The sequence below is a fragment of the Pteronotus mesoamericanus genome, unplaced genomic scaffold (genome assembly GCF_021234165.1).
Source record: "Pteronotus mesoamericanus isolate MK-2021 breed Mesoamerican mustached bat unplaced genomic scaffold, CSHL_Meso_final scaffold_165, whole genome shotgun sequence".
In the NCBI taxonomy this organism is placed as follows: Eukaryota; Metazoa; Chordata; class Mammalia; order Chiroptera; family Mormoopidae; genus Pteronotus; species Pteronotus mesoamericanus.
Window position 1 is genome coordinate 2326897 of NW_026555307.1, and position 23999 is coordinate 2350895.

General features: G+C 52.9%; 1 protein-coding gene across 1 annotated transcript in view; it reads left to right on the forward strand.

The window, feature by feature from the left end:
* The first annotated feature begins 7588 nt into the window (after nt 1-7588).
* The window catches only part of JPH3 (junctophilin 3), a 93110-nt gene continuing 76699 nt past the window's right edge, over nt 7589-23999 (forward strand). The window contains exon 1 of the mRNA XM_054588937.1: nt 7589-8174. Coding sequence (XP_054444912.1) covers nt 7793-8174 — 382 coding nt within the window. The 5' untranslated portion in view covers nt 7589-7792. The remainder of the gene's footprint in view (nt 8175-23999) is intronic.

Below are 23999 nucleotides of genomic sequence, written 5' to 3' on the forward strand. Positions count from 1 at the left end.
AAATTGACTCAACCATTCTGGAAAACTAAATGCTCACATTAAGTATACATCTACCTGAGTTCCCGGTAAATTCACTTCTAGAAGTGCCATACAAGAGTGCTCATATTAGCTTTATTCAGCATAACCCCAGATTGGAAACAACGCACATGTTTATAAACAAGAAAATAGATCAACTAATTGTAGGATATTTATAAAATGAAATACTATACAGCAATGAAAACAACAAAGAACAGAGTCATCTCTAATCAGATGACTCCGACATAATGTTGAATGAAAGAAGCCAGACACAAATGTATGATTCCATTAACATGAAGTTCAAGGATAAGGCAGAACAAATTTATGGTGCTACAAGTCAGAATAGCTGTTCCCTGTGATGTGCGGAGAGAAACAGTGATAGGAGATGCACAGGAAAACATTCTGTATCTTGAACAGGTTGCTGCTGCTATTGTTACTACACTTGTTACCTTCATGGGATGGGCACCAGGCAGAGCAGAGTGGAGGTCCGTATTGCTGCAAGCTCCTGATCCCATGATTCCAATGGCTGAGTTGGAGAAGGTAGTTTAGGGATGAGGATGAAGGTTTGTTGCAGGACAGCAGGGTAGAAAGGGATGGCCATATACCTGCTCTGAATCCACACTGCCACTTACTGGCAGCCACCCTAAGGACTGACATAGCTTGAGGGAGGTAGGGATTTGGGGCCACAGAGCCCAGCTCACAGCAGGCACCCACCAGCTGTTTTTATAAAAGATGGTTGGGGGGTGGGGTGGTTCCTGGCTCTCCTTGTGGAGAAGACAAATAGAGCACATGAGCCTGGAAACACTTGAACTTGGAATGTCAAGGTTGCAGAACCATTTCCTTAAGAATTTACGTGCCACCCTTGCCAGGTGGCTCAGTTGGTTGGAGCATTGGATGGTACACCAGAAGGCTGCAGGTTTAATTCTTGGTCAGGGTACATACCTAGGTTGCGAGTTCAATCCCTGGTTGGAGTGCATATGATTGGCAATCAATCGATGTTTCTCCCTCACATCGATGTCTCTCTCTCTCTCTCTCTCTCCCCCTTCCTCTCTCTCTAAAATCAATAAACATATCCTTGGGTGAGGCTTTAAAAAACAAAAAAGAATTTACTTGCCTATCTTAGGCAAGTCGCCCCTACTAGTATCTGCTCTCTGCCTCAGTTTTCTCACCCATGACACAGGGATAAAAACATCCTCTAGGAACCACTTATTGGAGTTGTTATAAGGAATGAATAACTTAACAACTGGAAAATGCTGAGACAGTGCCCAGCACACAGTTGGCAGTGCTTTTAGACACTGTCATTCCTAGCATTTCCTACGGTTAAGATGTGGGCCTACGCATCCACAGGGTAAGGGAAAAACACACCCAGCAGGTGTCTTAGAGTTGAATTTCAAGCTCTGATTAAGATTTTTCAACCTTTCTCCTTAGCAGACCCTTGACTCTGGAGCTGGTCAGCAATTAATTAAAAACAAGGATACCAGTCCTGGCCACTGTGGCTCAGTTGGTTGGAGTCTCATCCCATAAACTGAAAGGTCTCCCGAAAGGTCGCGCGTTTGGATCCCAGTCAGGGTACATGCCTACGGTTTGGGTTAGGTCCCGGGGCCAGTAGGACTTTTCAGCGTTTCTCCCTCATGATCAATGTTCCTCTCCCTCTGTCCCTACCTCCCTTCCTCTCTCTCTAAAATCAATAAGCATGTCCTCTGGTAAGAATTAAAAAAAAAAAAAAGTGGACTGCCCTGAAGTCTGGGTTCTGGCAGTGAACAGTAGCTCAGGAGGGAGATTCCCCCCAATTTCTCCTTGTCTTTTTGAGGTCAAGCCCTGATGCTTACACTTCTTAGCAGTCTGTGGCCTTAGGCCATTCACTTTACTTGCCTGTGCCTCAGTTTCCCCATCTTTAAGAAGGAAGGATGCTTGTAGTCTAAATCCCAAAGGCTTATGCCAGGATTTAGATGAAATAAGGTGCTTAAGATCTGGCACAAAGCAATCAACCAACAACATTCCGTCTTTCTGATTACTCACCTTGCTCTCGCCCAGGGCTGGTATCTTTCTCTGCCTCTGGTTTAGAGAGAATCAAGAGCCCCAGGACAATCTCAAGGTTTAGACGCTGATGAGTAGCTCTAAGCAATTTTTCATCTCTTCCCTGGGGCATGAGAATGGACAGGTGGAGAGTTACAACCAGAAGCTGTGTGGTGGGGGAGAGAAAGGAGGAGGGAGGACACAGAGCACCTGCAGCACCTCTGGGCCATAGGCGGCTCCTGTAGCAGATGACCACCTTTGTTCTTGGGAACAACCATCCCTGGAGAAGGAAGAAATAATAATAACAACTAAGGGTTACTGAGGACCAACAAGGTCCTAAGGACCACCCAACACCTTTCCTACTTGTGTCAAGTTGGTTATTCTTTACCCCAACCCTACAAGGTGGGAACAGGTGTTCGTGCCACTTTAAAGATGAGGAGAGAGGCACAGAGATATCTCATAATTGGCTCCCAGCAAGCAAGTGGCTGAGCCGGGTTTCAAACCCCGGCAGTGAAGGGGACTGACTACATGGATGAGACTGTGGACACACTCTCTAACAACTGCTCTTGGCGCTCCTGCCGCATTGACCTCCCACATTTGCACGAGTTGTGTAAGGAATCAGTTCTAGATTGCCACAGGCTTATCAGCCAAACCCTAAAATTGGCTGGAGGAGGCACCAAAAAAATAGACCCTCTGTAGGCTCCTTCAGCAGCTCCACGCGTGCCACACCCACGGTCCTGAGGAACAATCCGCTGCGCAGAGACTGTGAGTAAACTCACCCCCTACGCAGCAGCGCAGGTCACACTGGACTGCAGGAAGAGGGGCTGAGGAAAATTCTACAGCTACAGAACTGAGACCAGGGAAACCATCTAGTTCCCCATTTTATAGGTGAAGGCACTAGGCCTTGGGAAGCTGGTAGACTTGCCCGACATCACACAAGTTAGTGTCAGAACCAACAGCAGAATTCAGGTCCCCCGATGCCCAGAGGGTGTCTTCCCTGACACCAAGCTACTTACCACCAACTCGCAGGCTGGTAATTTGTGTCACAAAAGTGAATCATACACCCATGGTTCCTGCTCCTGGGGCAGAGGGTGAACCACACAGATAGCTCCTGCATGAAGCTTACAGTCTGTTCTGCTTACCGATACTGTGTGACAGACCGCCCAACACTCAGCGGCTTAAAGCAGGATTTGATGGACTGAACGTGCCCATCCCGCCCTCCCCTCCCCGCCCCAAATTAATATATCGAAGCCCCAACCCCCAGTGTGGCTGGATTTGCAATAAGGAAGTAAACAATGTTAAATGAGGTGTTAAGGGTGGGGCCTGAGCCCATAGGATTAGTGTCCTTATAAGAAAAAAACACCAGGGCACTCTTGCTCACCTCTGCTGACTGGGTCCTTCCCTCTCCTTCCCTCCCTGGCCTGCCCAACTGTGAGGACAGTGAGAGGCACAGGGAGACGGTACTCACCAGAACCCAAAATGCTGGCACTCTAACCTCAGACTTCCAGCCTCCAGAAACGTGAGAAAATAAATTTCTGTGTTTAAGTCCCCCAGTCTTTGTATTTTGTTATGGCAGCCTGAGTCGACTAACACACAGGGCTTGGCAAACTCTGTAAAGAACAAGATGGTAAATATTTTAGGCTTTATGGGCCATATGGTCTCTGCTGTAATGATTCAACTCCGCCATTGTGGTGGGAAAGCAGCCATAGACATATGTAAATGAATGGGGGGCGGCTGTGTTCCAATAAAACTTTACTTACAAAAACAGGCAGTGAGCCAGAATTGGCCCCTGAGCTGGAGTTTGCACAACCCCTAGCTTAACGTAACAACAATCACTAATTTTGTTCAGAAATTGAAATTATGACAAGACATGGCCGGGAAAGCGCCATGGGTGGGAACTCTGCTCCACGTGGCGTTCATGGGGGTGGTTGGCCTGCGCTGGAGGATCTAGTTCAAGATGGTGCACTCACATGTCTGTCCACACGTGCTGCGCTGGCTGGGAGTTCGGCCGGGGTTGTGGGCTGGAGTCCCTGTGTACTCTCCCGTGCACCTCCCATGGGCTGCTTGGGCTTCCTTATAGCATGGTGACTCTGTTCCAAGCTCTAGCATCCTGAAACCATGAGGCAGAAGCTGTGTCACCATTTATGCCTTGACCTTTGAAGTCGTATTGTATCACTTCTGCTACACTCGCAGCTGGCCCACCTCTCAGCACGAGTGGTGTCCATGCCGCTTTATAGGAGAGCACCCGGGATAGGACATCTTCAAGCAGACATCTCACAGTGTCAGAGTGAACGCCGGCACAGAAGAGCAGACAGGTAACTGAAGGAAACAAACAGGCTTCTGGAGATGAAAGGGGTGGGGGGTTGTTATACAGGGAAACAGAAGGCTTTTCAGGAGCCCAAACCAGAAAACTTCCCAGTCATGGTCTCAGGAGAGGGAGAAGGGAATGGTAGTACAATGCCTGGAGGCCAGAAAGGTTACAGGCTGGAAACTAGACTGCTTGGGCTAGAATCCTGCTTGGTCATTATGTTCCCTCCGGCCAGACACTTCACTTAGGTAGGCTCCAAACTGGTATTAATGAAGGGAGGGGACATAAAAGCCCAAGTCCCCCAAGGAGTGCCCAGAGATCACAGACGTGAGCTATTCAGCCAGGAGTCTGATGCACAAGGCCATGAAATTCCGCATGGTCAAAGAGTTTCTAGTTTTTCTCCTTGGTTTTTGTTTTGAAATTGCTGGGTGGTACTATGTTTATAGCCTTGGAGAGTTTCTTCCAAAATGAAATCAATACCTCCAGCCCCACTTTATGGGAGAACGATTTCCAAATTGCACAAAATGAATGCCTCCCAAGTCTGTATTTCAGACAGTAGGATCTGTCACTACTGGAGCTAATCTGACCAGGCACTGGAGAGGAGGGAGGGTCAGTGCTGGCGGGGGCGGGGGGCACGTATTGGAATTATCAGGGGAAGGGTATGCATTACCCAGGGGTAGAAGGTGCTGACCAATAATTGTTTGGAACCAATCACCATTTTCCAATAAGATCTCAGTTGCAATCCACTGCTCCTGTGAGGAAGGGCTGCTGAATCAGCAAAAAAAAGGGTTGGAAATAAATGGAAAGAAAAAAGTGCAGAGTATACAAGAGAAACAGAGATTTTATATCAACAGTGTTCAGGGGAGCAGGCTGAAGGCTGGGGATCCCATGTAAGATCCCATGACCTTGCTAGGGGACTGGTCTCCTAATAACAACATGACTTCCTGTTTCTTCAGTGCTTACTACACGCTGAGCACTAGTTACTTAAATTCTCGGTTATTAAATAGTATGTGAACTACTATTATACCCATCTTACAGATGAGAAAACTGAACTCAGAGATATTAAGTGATTGCCCAAAGCTACACAGTTGGCCACCCCAGGAGGCAGGATTTGAACCTGAATCTTGTGAGGAGAGTCTGCAGCCCTTTTGCCTACACATTTACTATATGTAATTTTTCATTTTCACCAAACAGCCCTGACAGATGCTGTTTAATACCCGTTTAGGCTAACAAAATAAAACAAATGGAAACCTAATATAAGTGCGATAATACCAAGTGCTGGCCAGGAAGTAGAGAGTCGAAAGCGCAGGTGCACTGCAGGGCTGGCAGGAAATTCTCCAGGTGCTCTGGAGAGCCACTTCTCCCAGGCCCGAGAAGTGCTTGACCCAGCAATTCTACCCCCAGGCATTGAGAGCAGCACAAGGAGACAGGGCGGAGGAAGTACTTTGAATCTTTGTTAACTGCGAATCACAAAGCTAAACTGAAAACTCCCTAAAAGCCACTCCCCAGGGGAGTCGGTGAGGAGGTGACTGCCCTCCAAGCCAGTGGCACTTTAGGGAAGGGGCCTGGGTGCCCAGGGCAAGACAAGAAGTCAGAGTTTGAACTTTGGGGGTCGGAGGAGGAGCTCGTTTCCAGTGAGGGCTTTTTTACCCAAAGGCGGGAACAATGCAGGCAGGAGAACGCTGAGCAGAGCCCCTGGCTAATTGGAGGTTTCATTGCACCCCTTCTGCTGTGCTAAATCTCAGGCTCCACCGCCTGGCTTGCAATTCCTGGCTCCCCACAGCCCGAGTCACCCGCCCGCACTCCAATTAGCTCGGACCCCGTGCAGCCGCCCTCCAAATCACTGGTTGCTGCCATTTGCCACATGCGCTCCCAGAGAGCTGGGAACGCGGGCTCTGCCTGCGGATTTATGGTCCAGGAAATGTATTTTAAATTGGTCCCAGGATACTCGGGTCCAGGAATCAGACACTATCTCTTGGGGGGTGGGATTAGGGTTGGGGGTGGGGGTGGGAGTTTGTGTGGAGAGAGACCTAGTAACGCCGGAGTGGAGGTCACACTTTACTCCCAAAGCTTGACCACTCCCGGAGTGGGGGGCTACCTGTTGTCCAGGGCGCGGGGGAGAAACGGGATTGGGGTACCTTTATGCCGAGATATGTGCGTGTGACCAGCCTTTCTATTACTATATGGGGAGGGGACATGTTTTCTGAGGCTAGGGCCCCCCTCCCTCCCACATTTGGAGTCGAACTGCTTGTAAGGAAAAGGACGGATTGTTTGTCATAGGGAAAACCACCTGTGGTCTGCCAAGAGCCTCTCCAGTCAAGCTACGGGCAGGCGTCTCAGACAGGAGCCCGGCGGGAGGGGCCCGGCGCGTGGTTGGGGAGCGGGAACCTGCCGGGCGCCCCCGGACCGCTCCGGGCCTGCTCGGCCGGTCTTCGCTCGCGGCTCCCGGCAGGGGTAGAGAGTACCCTGGGTGCTGGGCGCCTTCCCGTTACGCAGTTCCTGTCCCTTTAAATCCAAGTCCCGGGAAAAGGGGGGTTGGGGTGCCCTGGCTGGACCCCTTTTTCCAGGCGGGCCCGGGCAAGTGGGGGAAGCTCAGCGGGAAGTAGCGCAGGATGGGGATGAGGGTGGGACGCCGGGGGTCCCGGGCGGCGCCCCGCGCCCTACAGCAGGTGGGGCAGCGCCCCCTCTCCAGGCTGCTGGCGCATCAGGGCCGGGGGACCGCGGCGGGGGCTCGAGGGCGGGCGGGGTGCGGCGCGGGGGCGCGCGGGCGGGGTGCGGACGCGCGCCGCGCGGGCCCGAGCGCGCAGGCCGGGCTCAGAAAGCACGCCGTCGCCGCTGTTGCCGCCGCCGCCCGACCCGCCGCATTGCTGCTGCCGCCGCCGCCCCGGCCCGGCCCGTGGCCCCCAATATGGTGCAGCCGCCCGCGCCGCCGCCCGTGCCGCCGCCCGCGGGCCCCGCCGCCGCCCTCCGGCGCCCGCAGCGCGGCAGCCGCAGGTGGGGGGCTGCGCCCCGAGCCTGAGCCTCCGTCCCTGCGCCGGCCTGCGTGGCCAGCCCCGCGGGCTCGCCTCTGAGGGGCACTTCGCGCTGAGGTGGAGCCGTTTGCACCAGCACTGCTGCTCCTGCCCCCTCCCTCCCCCTCCCCTCCCCTCCCCTCCCCCTCCCTCCTCCCCTCCGGTCCTGTCTCCAGCGGGAGCGCGAGACGCTGGTCAGGCTCCGCGGCGCAGCTCGAAAATGAATAATCGCCCCCGATTGACTTAAATTCCACCGAAGCCGGCGCCGCGGCCGCCCGCCGCTCGGGATCTGCTCGCTGTGTTTTTTGCTTTCTCCATTCTTTCTTTAAAAAAAAAAAAAATAGCAAAACAAAACCAGCCAGCCAACCAAGAATCCGGTTTGTTGATAGCCTTATTTTTTTTTTTTTCACCGTTTGCGGGATTTGCAAACCGAGTTACATGCATGTCCAGTGGGGGTAGGTTTAATTTTGACGATGGAGGGTCCTACTGTGGAGGCTGGGAGGACGGCAAGGCGCACGGCCATGGCGTCTGCACCGGCCCCAAGGGCCAGGGCGAATACACCGGTTCGTGGAGCCACGGCTTCGAGGTACTGGGCGTCTACACCTGGCCCAGCGGCAACACGTACCAGGGCACTTGGGCGCAGGGCAAGCGCCACGGCATCGGCCTGGAGAGCAAGGGGAAGTGGGTGTACAAGGGCGAGTGGACGCACGGATTTAAGGGGCGCTACGGGGTGCGGGAGTGCACGGGCAACGGGGCCAAGTACGAAGGGACCTGGAGCAACGGGCTGCAGGACGGCTACGGCACCGAGACCTACTCGGATGGAGGTAGGTGCGCTGGTGCGGGCGGGCCGGGGGCTGGGCGGAGGAGGGACCTTCTCTTGCCTCTTCTGTTTATCTCTGGGGAAGTTGAGCTTCTCCCTCCAGTGGGGCCCACGGCACCTGGGCATTTCCCGGGGTTCCCTGGAGGCCCGGCTGCCCTGGCTACAGGTTGCCCCACTGCTTGGTGGGGGATAGCACCCCTGTGCCAGCTGAAGGGTGTTGGGGGCTTTCCAGGAGCAGAGCCAGGCCCTGGAGCTGCAGAGCTGAGCAGTGTCTGTGCATCAACCAAGAGCAGGCCAGAGACTTACAGAAAGGCCAGACTGGGCCCAGGGCCTCCTCTGGGACCCACTGAGGGTAGCCGGGGGCTGGAAGAGGCCCCCTTCCCCTTGTTGACAGAGCTCCCTTGGTGTGGGCCTCCAGGAGTCAGGCCCCAGCTTTGCTTCTTGCTTTCCTGCGGTGCCAAAGGGCCTCCCTGAGACCTGATCAACCCAAGCCAATGGAAGGGGAGCAATTAGGAGAGCTAGAGGCGGGGGACATGAACCCAAACCAACACAACAAGGCAATAAACTTCTAGGTGGTTGGACATGGGCTAGCGCTGTCAGAGAAGGCTGCTGAAGGCAGAGAGGGAGGGAGGCCCATCTGTTTAGCAAGAGCCCAGGAATCTCACCGTTCAGTGGCTGAATCATTTTCCCCATTAGTTCAGGGAATGGTCTGTGCCTTCATTCTAAGATGCCACCACATTCAGGGTTGAGCTGGTGCAGGAAATCAGGGAGCTGTCCACCAGCTGCCTACCACGGCTGTAAGATTTCCGTTCAGGGAGCCCTGCTGGCCTTGCTGCTACCCCCCTGTCCCAGACACTCTAGTATCCACTCCTTGGTGCATCAGAGAGGCATGGAGCATTTACTGTTCCTGGAAGCCAGACCCCAAACAAGCCAGCTCTCTGCTGCTACTCCCCCCGCCCGTGCCCCAGTCTGGGAGCTCATTCTCAGAAGCGGTAGTAATTTTTGAGGCATGCAGTGGGGCACAGCAGTGACTTGTATGCTTCTGGTGGCCATAGAAATCATGAGTGTATGTGTGGACTTCTCCCTGCCTGCTCGCTCTCTCCAAGTCGCATGAAGCAAGTGCTAAACACCTGCTCCCCGGCCACATCCAGGAGTGACAGAGGGCTGGAGAGTAATTATTATTTTGGCTTATGCAACTGAGAGGCAGGGTTCATTATTCCTCAAAGGGGAGGAGGCGTGGGGGCAGTTAATTATATAATGCCCCTGCCTGTCATAGCCCTGCCCAGCCCTGGTCCCAGGCGGCCTCCACTGTGCTGCTGTTGTTTTCACTGATCAGGTTGGAGAGTTTCCTGAACCTGGGCCATGGGGGCCAGGCGAGCAGACCGACCTGCTGGGTTCCAGGTCGTGGGTGTGTGTTTGTGTGCGCGCGCACCCATGTGCAGGCACTGCGAGGCCTGGGCAGCAGGTGTGGGTGGCTGAGGTGGGCGGTTGAGCAGCCTGGCGCTCCCAGCTGGAAGCTTTGGGAGCCCAGGGGCAGTTGTCACCTCTGGGCTTTGGCCCGGCTGCTCTGCAGATCTGTCCCTCCAGAGGTGCTCCTAGCTGTGCCTGAGCCAGGAGAGTGACTTTGTGGTCCTGTGCAGAGGGCCTCACATAGGAACATGTGGAGGAAAGGAGTCAGGAACTCCTCGGAATACCTGAGGGTGACGTATAGCACCCCAGGCTGCCCACCTTCCCGGGACATCTTCAGTGGCCTGAAGAATTCTGTCCTTCATTCAACAAATATCTACTGAGTGCCTCCAATGAGTAGGTGCTCTGGACTCGGGGCAAATAGTAGTGAGCAAAGCAGACAAACCTTTGCCTTCACGGAGCTTCTGTTTTAGAAGGAAGGGTGGTAATCACATGGTGATTGCTGGGGGAAGAGAGGATCTGATTCCATGGCTGGCCATGCGTTTAGGGTCTGACATGTTGATGTGAGAAACGCTTCTTTTATTGGATTTATGTCCTTGAGTCTCTATACCCGATCCTAACAGCTAAGCAGTGGTTAGCTCCCTAAAGGACTTCCCCTCTGCATCTTCTTGCTTGAGCGTCATGTGATGGAGGGACTCATGTCCATTTTACAGATGCAGGTAGCGAGGCCCAGGAGCCAGGCTCCCTGCCTTTTGTGGCAGAGTCGAGGGTTTGAACCCCAATCTGTCCTCGTCACACCACCTGTATGCCAGCAGAAGCAGACACACAGATGCAGGGCACCAGGGCCTTTTGGTTTGCAACATGGCATAGCGGGAAATCGAACTGACCCTTCTAGCCTGGGATAATCAAGCCCAGACATCAGGGGCCACTTTGCTGCAACACAGCCTCCACTTCTCATGAGGAAGGAGGTGACTGTGGAGAATGTGTGCCTTTGAGCAGTCCATCAAGCGAGCAGAGCTAAAGTGGGGTGTCATAATCTGCTGGAACAAAACAGTGGTCCTCTACACTTTCTCCCCAGTCAGCTGGTGGGCTGTGATGGGTCTTCCTTCGGGGAGGGCAGAGCCTTGAATGAGTTGAAGGTCTAAACCAACTTTTCCTGAGCACAAGGGATGGGAATGTTGGGCAGGCATCAGCAAAGCTCCCAAACTTCAGCCCAGCTCCCAGTGCTGACTTGGGAAAACAGTGATATTCATGAATAATGCACAAACGGCAAATGTATTCCACATTTAGCTGGAATTGGTATGGAATCCATTTCAACTGGCGACACTTCTGCCAACTCCTCCTCCTTCAGGTTCATCCTCCCATGAGCGCAAGGCAGGTATTGCTCATTGAAACGAGCTGAGCAGCTTCCCCAGTCTGTTGGTGACTCCACAGAAATGGTGAGGCTGGGGCTGTGGGGTGACAGCGCATGCTGCCGAGTTTACAGCTGTTGTGCTTGAATCCCAGCTGTGCCTTTGCTTTGTGACCTTGGGCAAGTTACTTAACTTCTCTGAGCTTCTGTTTCTTCACCTGTTCAAAGGGCTGATAAGAATTCCTGTGGGGATTGATTGAGGTGGCGTACATGGCTCTTCCAGTAAGCATTCATTATTATTTATGACTATTTTTTATTATAGTTCACATGCAGTATATGTCACGTGTAATGATTATTTTATAGAACCCATAGCTAGACATGATGGTGATGATTTTGAAAAGGATAATAAATGGCAATACTAAATACCTCCCGTGTGCAGGGCATGGAGCAGGTGTTTGTGTGAAATATAGCACTTAATTCCTATACCTCTCCAGGATCGTTCCCCCCATTTCCCATGTTGGGAAGTGGAGGCTCAGAGAAGGCAGATGGGTGTTGGGCCACGCCCGGATTCACTCTCAGGGTGGCCATTCCAGAGCCTGTGCATTTGTGTGGAACACCTCTTTCTAAACTGCCTCGTTCAAAACTACCTCCTTGTTCCTCCCTCTTCCTCCACACCCATCCTTCCCTTCTGGGTGCAGCAGCCCAGAGTTGTAGGCAAGGGCACATTCGCAGACACACACACTCAGACGCCCCCACTTGGGTCCCACCGGTCGCATCTCCTCTTCTCCACGTGCTGGCCCCCTGCGCTAAGCTGCACAGGTAAATATTTCCTCCTGGGTGCTGTGTGCATAAGGACCCCTGGGACCAAAAGTTACCCCGGCAAATAAACCCTCCCACAGGCTGAAAGATGTGAGTCATCTCACACACCCGGCCTCTCCCCCTCATACACAGATTCCGTTCACCCGCCCAGATCCCTCCACCCACACAAATCACACACGCCCACAGTTGAAATTCGGATCCCCCGGCGCCTGCGCGCACAGGCGCACAGTACCCCTGTCACCCAGAGACGTTTTCCATCCTGTCCCCCAAAACACAGCCACGTGCACCCTCCCAGCTTTGTTCTCTGGCCATGTACTCCAATCCCTACCGATTCCTGCTCCTGAGAAGCAGCCATCCCTGTAAAGGGAGAGCGCCAGCCCTAGAGGAGGGCTCAGATTACAGATGGAGCGGAAGGCTTCGTTTCCACTTTAAGTATACGCTTATGCAGGCTGTGCCCCTTGTAAGGGGTGAAACCCTTTATTCAAACACAAGAAACAACCGTTGAGCATATTTTTAGTGCTTAGCAATAGATATGTGAAAGTAAATTTTTTAAATCCAAATGCCCAGATTAGGAGGAAGTGGGACCATCCTCATATTATGCCCACCGGAACTCCTAGAAATAAAAAGAATTGAGCACTCAACTGTGGGAGATAAAAGCATCTCCTCAGAAATTCTCTTTCAGCCACTTTGGGGAGGGAGAAGGCTTCATGAGGTGAAAGGAGAAGAAAAAGGCAAATAACTAGTTCTTTGTTGCCAATAATAGCCGAGAAAGAAGTGTTACTGAAGACTCCCTCACCCAGCGCAGCCCTGGAGCAATTTGACGGGCTTTATATTAGGAAGCCTAACAGAGCTGGTGAGGAAGTGAGGATCAGCACCCTCCGAAAATAGCCGCTCTGCCCAGCGTTAGTGAGTAGCCCCTAGCTGACATTAACAGTTAATGCAGCTAACCTGAGGGAAGGGGCATGGGGCCCCTCTGGCTGGAGAGAGGAAGACCCTGGAAAAACAAAGGGCGATAGTGGCTGTAGAGGGAGGGCCAGGAGCCTCTGCTATTTTTCATCATGACTCTCTTCTTCCTCAATTTCCTCCAGGCCTCTACTACTGTAAAGATAACTAGCTACCAACTCTGAGCTGGCAATTTTGCATATAAAGCTCATCATGTCCTTAAATGACAACAAGATATTCAGAGTTGTGAGCACTACAAGAAGAGTGGTGTTTGTTTTAATTCTCTACAATGGTCCACCCCCTCCTGGATGAGCCGCTCCCCCAATTTGTAGTTTGCTTTGTGAGAGGCCACGTGGTAGAGGGAGGGGAGTGCTGCGGGGTTCTGGGGGTTCTGGCATTGCCACACACAGGCTGTGCAGTTTAGACCAAGGAGCTCGCTCCCCCGGGGTCCACTTGTTTTCCTTTAGGAGAGAGGAGTCTCTTCAGCACCTTGGAGAGCGCCCCACAAATCCTGCCTGGGCCGCTGGCTTTGCTCTGATTCTTGCCAGGCCACCTCTTCCAGCCAAACCACGTCTCCTGGCCAGTGCCCGCCTGGCTCTGACACCTCCTGCGCACTTGGCCATCAGAAGTTGCCCGCTCTCCTTCTGTCAGTATGTGGGTTCCTTACTCCAAGAAACACCACCCCGGGGGTGTTTGCCTATTTTTCACCCCAATCCTGTCAGTCTTTTCTAGAAAAGTTGAGTGCCTTCCTGGTGTGCCCTGCTGAATTGGGAGAGCCTCCCCCAGCTGGAGTAGACGAGTTTGGCGTGGGGTCCTTTAGTAAGATGTGTAGAAGTTGCTCTGAAGTCCGAGGTTTACTTCTGCCCCACGTTGTATGTGCCCTGTTTCCATGGGGCTTGCAGAGGCTATAAGAGCACAACCAAAAGAAGTCAAAGGAGTGATCTTGTCTATAGCACCAGTGAAAGACTTTTACCATCTTTCTCTTTAAATTGGCATCAATGGATTAGTCATAGAGACCAACCCTGCCCAATGCAGTGGCTGGCCCCATGTGGCTATTGGCATTTAAATTTAAATGAGTTAAAATGAAATAGAGTTGATAAACTCAGTGCCTCAGCCTCACACACATACTGGTCACATTTCAGGTGCTCAGTAGCCACATGTGACTAGTGATGGTACCGTATTGGACAGTGCTGGTGGAGTGCAAGAGAGCTGGTTACAGGAAGGGATATGTTGTTTATGCCGGTCACTGCTGTGTGTCCAGGGACTAAAATAGTGCCAGCATCTAGTGGCCACTCAATAAATATATGTGGAATGAATGAACTGGGAAATGCAATAGTATTTGATCATTTCATTCACCGTCATCATTTCATACGTCCATCTCATTGTAAGAACTTAGAACTGGACATAGACATTAAAGGGAAAATTTAAAACTCTCTTTAAAGCATCACTGTTAGAATTCTTTGGTCAGTTCTGTTTTGTTATTGGCTCTGCCATTGCTCATAAGGGTCTCTGCCAGCCTTTTACCTGAGTAAGATAGATGGTGTTGAATACAATGAATAATAGAGTAATAATATTCTAATGGTGCAAACCAGTCATGATCAGAAGACATTTTTGGAGCATTATTTAAAGAGAAGCATTCATTACAAAGTGCTAGCAAAGATGAGCAGAAAATACCCTTTCATCTACTCACTTTCTTTCTCTTTACTGCTACCTTTTCCTTGGTTTAATTCATTCAGTCATTGAGAAACATTTACTGATTCCTACTATATTCAAGGCATAAAAACAGAAAAGCTCAGCTCCACTTTCAGTGAAGTAACCTGGGAATATTTGCTGAGCACATACTCTGTGTGCCAGTCCGTTCAGGCTGCTCTAACAGACCCCACCTGCTGGGGGCTTATAAACAACAGACATTCATTTCTCACAAGGCTGGAAGTTTAAGACCAGAGTGCTGACAAATTTGGTGTTTGGTGAAGACCCTCTTCTAGGCTGCAGACTGCCAACTTCTTTGTGTCCTCACATGGTGGAAGGGACAAAGGAGCTTTCTAGGATCCCTTTTATAAGGGCACTAATGCCACTTCTGGGGGTTCCCCCTTCATGACCCCTAGGGGTGTTTGCCTGTTTTTCACTCCAGTCCTGTCAGTTTTTTCTAAGAAAGTTGAGTTCCTTCCTAATACTATTACATTGGGAGTTTGGATTTCAGTATGTGAATTTTGGGGACACAGATACTCAGTCTATATAGCACTATGTATGTGGTACATAGTTTGCAGTAATGTAGGAAAAGGTAAATAAAAAATAAAATATAAGTAAAAGGATGACATGACTTCTACCCCCAAAAAATGCAGTCTGGATGCAAAACTAAAATGTGAAATAATTAGGGGTTTCTCAAGCCAGACTTTGGGGATCTGGCATGGAACTACCACAGGTGAGAGTTCTGAGATGGGAACGGAGTGTGTGCATCCTTGAGTAAGCAGCAGGGGTACCGAGGGGAGGGGGCACCTGAGTTGAATCTGGGAGGGTGGGCAGGGCAGCTGTTGCTCCAAGACCAAAGTTGCTGACCTTGAAGAAGCCTTGGCCTCTCTCGGCCTCAGTGTTCTCACGTCTGTGACGGAATGACAACACTTTCCCTCTCAACATGTGCCATCTCCTGCCTTCCCAGGAATGTCACAGATGTTAGGGACCTTGAGGGGGGGGCTCCCCTGGTGCTTTGGAGGTCCCCCCAAAGAATCAAGGGTCAGTTTGGGCAGCTGGAGGAGCACAGGAGTTGGGCAGGCTGTTGGCTTGCCGCTGCCTGTCACTCTAGGCTGGTGCTCCACAAACTTGAGTGCGTGTCAGGATCACCTGGAAGGCAAGTGAAACAGATTGCTGACCCCACCCCTGAGATCTTGCCTGGGAATTGACGATTCTTACAAGTTTCAATGGACGCTGATGCTGCTGGTCCAGGGCCCCACCTTTAGAAGCATGGCTCTAGGCTAATGCCTGTTAACCTTGTTGCCCAGTAGAATCACCGTGGATGGTCCCCTGGGAGACAGTTACAAATGCAGACTCTCCGTCCCCAATGCAGGCCTCCAGGCTGAGAGTCCGAGTGCTGGGAAGATGCCCAGGGGTTTCAAGTGTGGGGACCACTGCTCTCGCACACCAGTTCCGTTCTTGTCCGTGCATGAAGTCATCCGGGAGCTTTGAAAAATGCTGATGCCTGGGCTGCATGAGGTGGTCTGCATGCAGTCTGTCACTGGGGGTCTTTTGTAAACTGTCCAGGTACTCTAGCGTGCAGCTCAGGTTGAGGGCTTCTCTTCCAGAGCATCCTCAGCTGCACGTCAGAATCACCGGGATGCATCTGGGGTTCCATCCACCAGCACTCTAGCCGGCATCGGGGAGGGGGCACCCAGCCTGCGTGTGTGATTACGGCAGCCAGGGCCAAGAGTCGCTGCTCTAGACAGAGGTTTTCAAACTCTGGGTCAGACGGCTCATGACATTAATGTTGTGCTTCAATTAAAAAACTGAAATTGACTAGAAAGTTTCCAAGCACAACAGCTATAGTACAGTAAGGAAAAGTACTGTTATGTTTCTGCCTTTATCACCACGTGGCCTTCTCCTCTGTGTCTGTGCCGTCTCCTCTTCCTGTCTTATCAGGACACTTGTCATTGGATGTAGGGCCCAGCCAAAAGCCAGGATGAGCTCATCTCAAGATCTTTAACTTCACTGCATCTATAAGGGGCAAATTAACAGGTACCAGGGGTTAGGATGCCGGTGTATCGTTTTTTGGGGGGCGGTCACTATTTGGCTTACTGCAGTGCCTCACACACTTCACTTTGAAAGTGCTCCAAGACACGCAAGTGAAACCTAGAATCACAGAGCTAAGGAGGGAGGTTCCTTTGAAAGAAGGATACAGTTTTTAAATGTCCACTTCGCTCTGTACAGCACTTTACCATAAATGTTATTTCTTTTATTCCGTAAAACAGTGCTTTTAGATAGCCATGTATTCCCATTTAAGAGATGAGAAAAGTGACGCTTACAGGGTCGTATGGCTTGAAGAGGTTATTTGTGGATGGTGGGGCTCAACGGGCGCCAGAACTGTCTCCAGCATGTGGTAGTGGAGCCATTATTTCAGACACTTACTTGTTTGGCAGATGAGGAAACTGAGAGGCCTGGAGAGAAGACCAGGGCCAAACAGTGCAGGAGAGGCAGAGAAAGGTGATACCATGCTCTTCTAAACCTGGCCTTTGATGGGCCTTTCCCCAGCCATCCATAAAGTTGTGTGTTTTTCCAGGCCCCTCTGAGAGTGTGATGAAGCTGTGGGTCCCCTCCCAGGACACATGCATGTCCCTGCACACCTGCAATGTTTTGTAGACACTTACTGGGTTACCTGGGACTTATCCATGGACCCCAGGATAGGAGCCTTTCCATTCTCCACAGGTGCCTAAATGTGCAGAGATGGATCTCAGTGAGCACAGCAAGCGGGAGATGGGAGGAGGGCGGAGCCAGCGGGCTCCTGGAGGCCTGTGGTCCAAGCAACGCCCAGGAGCAGGCAGAGCGGGCCATGTGGGAACAGGGGCTCAGCAGCGTGTAGTCACCAGTCTGAACTGCCCAGCCCTGGCCTCCGGACAGGCTCCTCAGGAGGGAGCTCAGGAGTTTACAGCAGGATCACACACCTGATGCAGGGGGTCCTGAGGACACACCTTGAGCAGCACCTGTGCCCCTCCCAGCTGGGCCATGCCACAGGGATGAGGGCCGCTATGAGAGAGAGAAGGCATTTCTAGGTATAGGGGGTAGCAGTCTGACTGTAGGGAAGCCCAGGAAGGCTTTTCAGTGGAGAGGATTTCAGGAATTAAGGGAGACAGGAGGCTCCCCCAGAAATATGGGGTGGAAGGGTGCTCCCTGGTAGACAGCTGTCATACCCTCACCTTTCTTGGGGGCTGGTAGTAAAAGCAAAGCCAAGGGGTCATGAGCAGGTACCCCCGTGCCAAGCTGGAGACTGTCCCGCTACCTGTTGTGCATAACCTTTCTGGGGCCCCGCCCCTGGCCGTTTGGTTGTTCACTGTTGAGTTCAGAGGCCTAGCTGCTTATGGGTAGACTGGGGACAGAGGGGAGCAGTAGTTGAAATGCACTTTGGCGAGGATGGTGTCGGGTATTGGTGGGTTTGCCAGGTGTAGGGCATCCCTCCTCCGCCCTCTGCAGTGCCTCTGGGCCCTCCATTGTTGTGCGTGCTCCTGGGTACTGTGATTAGTGGCTCCTGGGCTGTCTCCTCCCCTTGGACTGGAAGCTCCTAGAGGACAGAGACCCAGTCTGCAGGGTTGTTCCCTGTGCCCTGTAGTTTGGCCACAGCACCTGTAGTGGGGGCAAAGGGAGGGCAGGGGGCGGTGCTCTGGAAGTCAAGGCTGGACAACGAATGATGCATGTGAGTCAGTGGAAAGCCGGAGGATGTGAGTTGTGTGGAGCATGGGAGAAAGGACGTGCAGGGAGGCAGAACAGCATGTGCAAAGGCTCAGAGGCCGGAACAAGCTTGGCTTGTTCCAGGACCCAAAGGAAGAATCACATGGCTGCAGCAGGCCAAGGGGGAGGAGGTTGGGGGTCTGAGCACAGAGACCTTCCAGGCTACGGGAGGGACTTTGGATTTTGTCCGGAGGCCATGGAAAGACACTGAACAATTTAAGCAGGGCAGCAACACTATCTGTTTTGAAAAACAGAAACACTTGTGTTTTTCTAATTAAGCTTTTTTTATTTTGAGATGATTATAGATTCACATGCAGGTGTGAGAAACAATACAGAGAAATCCCCTGTGGTTTCCACCTAGCTTCCCCCAATGATAACATCTTTGAAAACCTCTAGTACAATGTCACAGCCAGGATACTGACACCGATACAGTCCCACACAGAATGTTCCATCACCACAAGGCTCCCCCACTCATCCTTTTATAGCCGTGCCCGCCTCCCTCTCACCCCTGTACCTCCTCACCCCTGGCCGCCCCCTGACCTGCCCTCCATTTCAAGAATGTTCTATAAATGGAATCATATGCTGACTAATCTCTGGAGTTGGCTTTTTTAATTCACCGTGTTTCTTTGGAGATTCATCCAGGTCATTGCTGTATCAGTCATTCACTCCTTTTCATTGCTGCCTAGTACTCCGTGGTGCTGGTGGGCCGCCATGTGTTTAACAGCCACCGGGCCAGGGGTACCTGGGTATGTCTCGTTTGGGGCTGTTGGGAATCAGCTGCTGCAGACTTCCGTGTGGAGCCTTTTGTGTGAGCGTAAGCATTCATTTCTCTGGAATAAATGCCCAGGAGTGTACTGGCTGGGCCTTGTTTTTAGACAACCACCTTTGCTGCTGGGTGGGGAAGGAAATGGGGGGAAGACTGATGCTGAGGGGAGCCTGGGGGAGCAAGTGTCCAGGGGGGAGGGGGTGATGGCCTGGGTCTGGATGAGGGCAGTGGGTGGGGAACCCCAGAACCCTGAGAGCTTGCAGGGGGGCCGAGCAGGAGGACAGAGCCCAGGACAGCTGGCTCCTCTTTAAGAGAGAGGCCACCCTGGGGGAGGAGTGGGTGTGGGACTGAGAGTCACGCGGCAAGCTGCCTGCGACCAGGCGAGGGTGCGGGTGTGGAGGGGGTTGCAAGTCTAGATCTAAATGCGGGCACCATCCTGCTCCTAGGTGGTAGTGGCGGGGAGGCAGCTTCGCTGGCGGGGAGGGCCAAGGGGCATGGCTGATTTGAGCTGGGCGGTGGAAGATGTAGTCAGATCAAGGGTGACATTGTACCTGGTGGGATGTGGGGGGGGACAAGTGGGGCAGAGATAGGACAGAGACTCAGCACTTGCTTGGCTTGGGGCATGCGCTATCTTACTGCCCCGCCACTTGATGAGGCCAGGCCCATAGGACAGTGTGCCTGCCCGTTCACCGACAGGAGACCAGGTGGGGTGGGATGGAGTGGGTGGGTGAGTTAGAGGGACTCGCCCAAGGCACACTTCAGAAGCCACAGGATCACATGGCATAGAACTGAGTTGAGATCCAAGTTCCTTTGTTACGAGCCTGCATGGGTTCTTCCTGAAGGCTGAGTGTGAGACCAGGTGAGAGTTTCTGACGCTCCAGCACACAGGTGCTCCATAAATGCGCTATCGTTGCCACCGTTGTCATTTCATTTTAAACCTAAGAAACACCAACAGTGGGTTGGAGCCCCAATTCTGCACTTCACACTTTCCCCCACTTTTCTTTATTATGTCCAAGAGGTTGTACCCTATCAAGCCTGCATCCTGCGAGGAGACAGATGGTATAGCAGTGACTTTTTTTGGTATCATCTTTATTGAGATATAACCCATGACAACTGCTAATTTACTTTCTGTCTCTATGGATTTGCCTATTCTGGATATTTCACACAAATGGAATCATAATATGTGATTTCTTTCATTTAACATAATGTTCTCAACATTTATCCATGTCACATGTATCAGAACTTTATTTCTTTTTAAGACCGAATAATATTCCATTGTGTGGACGGACCACATTTTGTTGCTCTTTTCATCAGTTGATGGACTTTGGGCTGTTGTAATTAGTGCTGTTATGGACATCCTTGTACAAGTGTTTGCATGAATATATGTCTCCCATTCTCTTGGGTGAATATCTACCAATGGAATTACTGAATCATATGTTTCACCTTTTAAAGGAACTGTTTTCCAGGGCAGCTGCCCCACTGTACATTTCCATCAAGAGCATTCGAGGATCCCAGTTCCTCCGCACCCTCACCAACACCTGTTACTATGTCTATTTGATCATGGCCGTCCTAGTGGGTGTGAAGTGGTGGCTCACTGAGGTTTAGATTTACATTTTCCTAATAATGTTAAGCATCTTTCCATCTGCTTACTGGCCATTTGTATGTCTTTGGAGAATGTTTCTTCAGATCCATGACCGCTATAAAATTGGGTTATTTGCCTTTTTACTGTTGAGTTGTAAGGTTTTTTTTTTAAAAAAAATTTTACTTATTTACTTTTAGAGAGAGGGGAAGGGAGTGAGCAAGAGAGGGAAGGAAACATCAGTTGGTTGCCTCTTATACAGCCCCAACCTGGGGGACTGAACCCTAAACCCAGGCATGGGCCCCCACTGGGAATCAAACTGGCAACCTTTTGCTTTACAGGATGAGGCCCAACACACTGAGCCACAACAGTCAGAGTGGGTTTTCTTTCTTTCTTTCTTTCTTTTTAATATAATGTAGAACCCCCAGTGACTTAGATTCCAGTGCCCGACTTCTGACCACCCCCCACAAAGGCTGTTTGATGCAACCTCTCCCAACGGATGGTGGATTCCTTGAAATAAACTGTGTGGGCACCTTTCTCTTGTCCCTTGAGTACCTAGCACGGTGCCAGGCACACAGTAGGTGCTCAGGAAGTGTCAAGTTGACAGAACTCTGACCGCCGTCCACTGGCCGAGAAGTCAGGTGATCCCGCCCAGCTCTCACTGCAGAGGCTTTGATGGGCCGCATTCAGGGCTTTACCAGAAGGGAGAGAACAGCCATGGCATCTGCAGGGAGGCTGGGATCCACAGGGTTATTTATTAAGCACCAGCTGTGTACCAGGCAATGCTGGCTCCAGGGACAACAGGGAATAGAGAGCTCTGGGGTTGTGTTGAGGACACGGCTCCTCAAGTTTTAATGCTGATGGGAAAGGGGGCCAGGCCAGGCTAACAGAGAGACTGGATGGGCATCCAGGGCAGCTTAGGAAGCCCCTGGGGAAGTGACTTTCCCACGGGGACCCGAAGGTGAGGGCATCACAGATGCTCCAGGAGAAACATTATTAAGCGCTCAGAGCCAGAGGGAGCAAGGCCACCTGGGAACCAGTGTGATTTGGGCTGTGCCGGAGCACCAGGGGCCACACTCCAGGGCAGGCCCTCCTGGGCATCGGAGGCCCTGTCTTGACCTTTTGGGCCTGCACAGAACTCTATCGTTAGGAGAAACAAGACAGGAGGCAAATCCACTGGGGACCAAGGTCCGAGCCCACCGCCCCGCTGGGAGCCTCCTTCAGTGCCAGCACCCTGCAGACAGAGTGGGGACTCGTGCTCCCTGAGTGGAGGTTAAGTGGCCGCATCAGGGGCGCAGGGCCAAATTTGGAGGAAACTGCGTGCGTGCGTGCGTGTGTGTGTGTGTGTGTGTGTGTATCCTCGAGGGAATGTGGCAGAACTATAGTAGAGGTTAGGGTTTACTCAGGCTGGAGGCGGCTCTGGTGACAGGGGCCACAAAGCGTTCACAGGCACAGTGTCCTATTAGCTGAAGGCCTGAGCAATGGGAGGAAAGGCAGGAAAGTGCGAGCCAGAGGAGATGAGTGGAAAGACTGTGGGAGGGGGTCAGGGGAGAGGCAGAGGAAGAGAGAAATGGGAGGGAGGGACGGAGGGAGGGACAGACAGGCCAGAGAGAGGGAGGAGAAAAGGGAGGAAGGGGAGGAGAGTTATGGAGAGGGGAGTGTAGATGCAGAAGATGGGGGCGTTGTGAAGATGGGGCGCTGGGAGGGGGGAGAGAGGAGAGAGCTGGAGAGAGAGGGAGAATGAACTGCCCTTGCTGTCAGGGACGTGCGGTTTCTTTCTCACACCACCCTGTTTGAAGCTGCAGTTCTTGCTCATTTGCACTGTAGCCTCCCGGGCTGAGTGCCTTCAGGCACCTCTCCTCTAAGTCCACGCCCTGTTGCCTGAGGAGGAGGCAGCGTCTGAGGTCACAGAGACTCCAATATAGGGGAGGGGACAGGGAAGGGGCACTGAGTGCCCATACTGTTCCAGTGCCCCTCCCTGCCTCAGTTTCCAGTCCTGTGCCTCCCTCTCAAGACCGTGAGGAGCATTAACTAGAAACTGGGTCCCTGGAGTGTGGGGGGTTTTGAGGTAACACAGTGCTGCCTTCTGGGCAAGCTGGGCTGGACGGTTGTCTAGGTGATTCTGACCTTGTGGGAATCAGGGGCGGTGGGCGGAGCCCTGGTGCCTCTGACCCTCAGGAAGGCAGCAGCCACCCCCCACCCCACCCCGCCCCCACTTCAGGCCTTCCTCTCCATCCACAGTGGCCAGAGAGGAGGAACCCTGTGGCAATACCCAGAACTCCCTCAGGGGTGCAGGCATGTGGGAGCCTTTCGCCAAGACCCCCAGGAGCTCCCCCGGGGCGGAGCAGTCAAGGTCACTCCTTGGTGCAGCGGGGCGGACCCTCCCCAGGGGAATAGGAGAGGGGGTGCTGGAAGAGCCTGGGTGGGGCTGGGCTGGGGTGGGCGGTTTGGGGAGGGTCGAAGGGAGCGGGAGTCACTCTCAACAATGGGCTGTCGGAAAGCGGGGCCGTTCTCTGGTGGGGATCCCCTCAGTCTCATCTGCAGCGGAGAGCAGCTCCGCATGAAGCTGTGGCCCCTCACTGTAGCCAAGAGGGGAGCGTGTCTGCTGCTGGTGGGCGCCACCGCCACCTGTTTCCTCTCCCTTCGTTGGGGTCTCAGGGGTCCTTACCTGAGGCTGGCGTTTATGCCCAGCGTGGGGACAGCCCGGCCCCGCTGGAGCCAGGACAGTGCCCAGGGGCCAGGGGGCCTTTTGGGAAGGAGGTGGGAACACCCAGGCCTTCACACCGTCAAACCGGCCTCTGCCTCCGCCTCCCGAGCCACTCTTCTGGTTTTCTTGACAGTTCCTGCTCCTCTTGGTGCCCCCAAGAACTCTTGGTGATGGCTGAGGGAAGTTTCTGGAATACCAGACGTTCCCCTGTCTCCCTCTTGACCTGAAACTGAGAAGACAGGACAGGGAGAGGTGGGCGAGAATGGGCACTGCTGACTCTGCAGTGGTCTCCAGCGGACCGCGGGGTGCTGGGCCCTTGGGGGCAGCACAGACACGGCCCCTCCCTCGAGGGCCTGCGAGCCTGGGGGCCCCAGCCCCTCCTGCCTGTGCAACTGGGACCGAGGCAGGTGCCTGGAAGGAGCTCTCCGCCCCTGAGCCAGTGTGACTGCCGTGGGGTCTGGCTAGGTTCCCTGAGGGACTCTGGCCAGGGACCTGAAGGAGGAGCTAGGCAGCATGGGGTGTAGGAGACCCCAGAAAAGGTCAGGGTCCCCAGTCCATTTATCGGGCCCCACCTGCTCTGGGCAGCAGCATTCTGGGGCATGAAGGACAGTACCAGATGTCCCTTCCCCAGGCCAGCACAAGCTTGGAGTGGCATTGGTGGGGCCGCAAAGGCAGGCAGGGACTGTGGGCGCCGTGTGTCCTTGGCCCTGTCCGCCCTCGGCCGGCCGATCTGGTGTCCGGCAGGGTGGGCGTGAGGTTCATCCTGAGTTCTCCGGCCCTGCTCCGGCAGCGACAGGCCTGGAGGTAACGCTATCCCAGGGTGTTAGC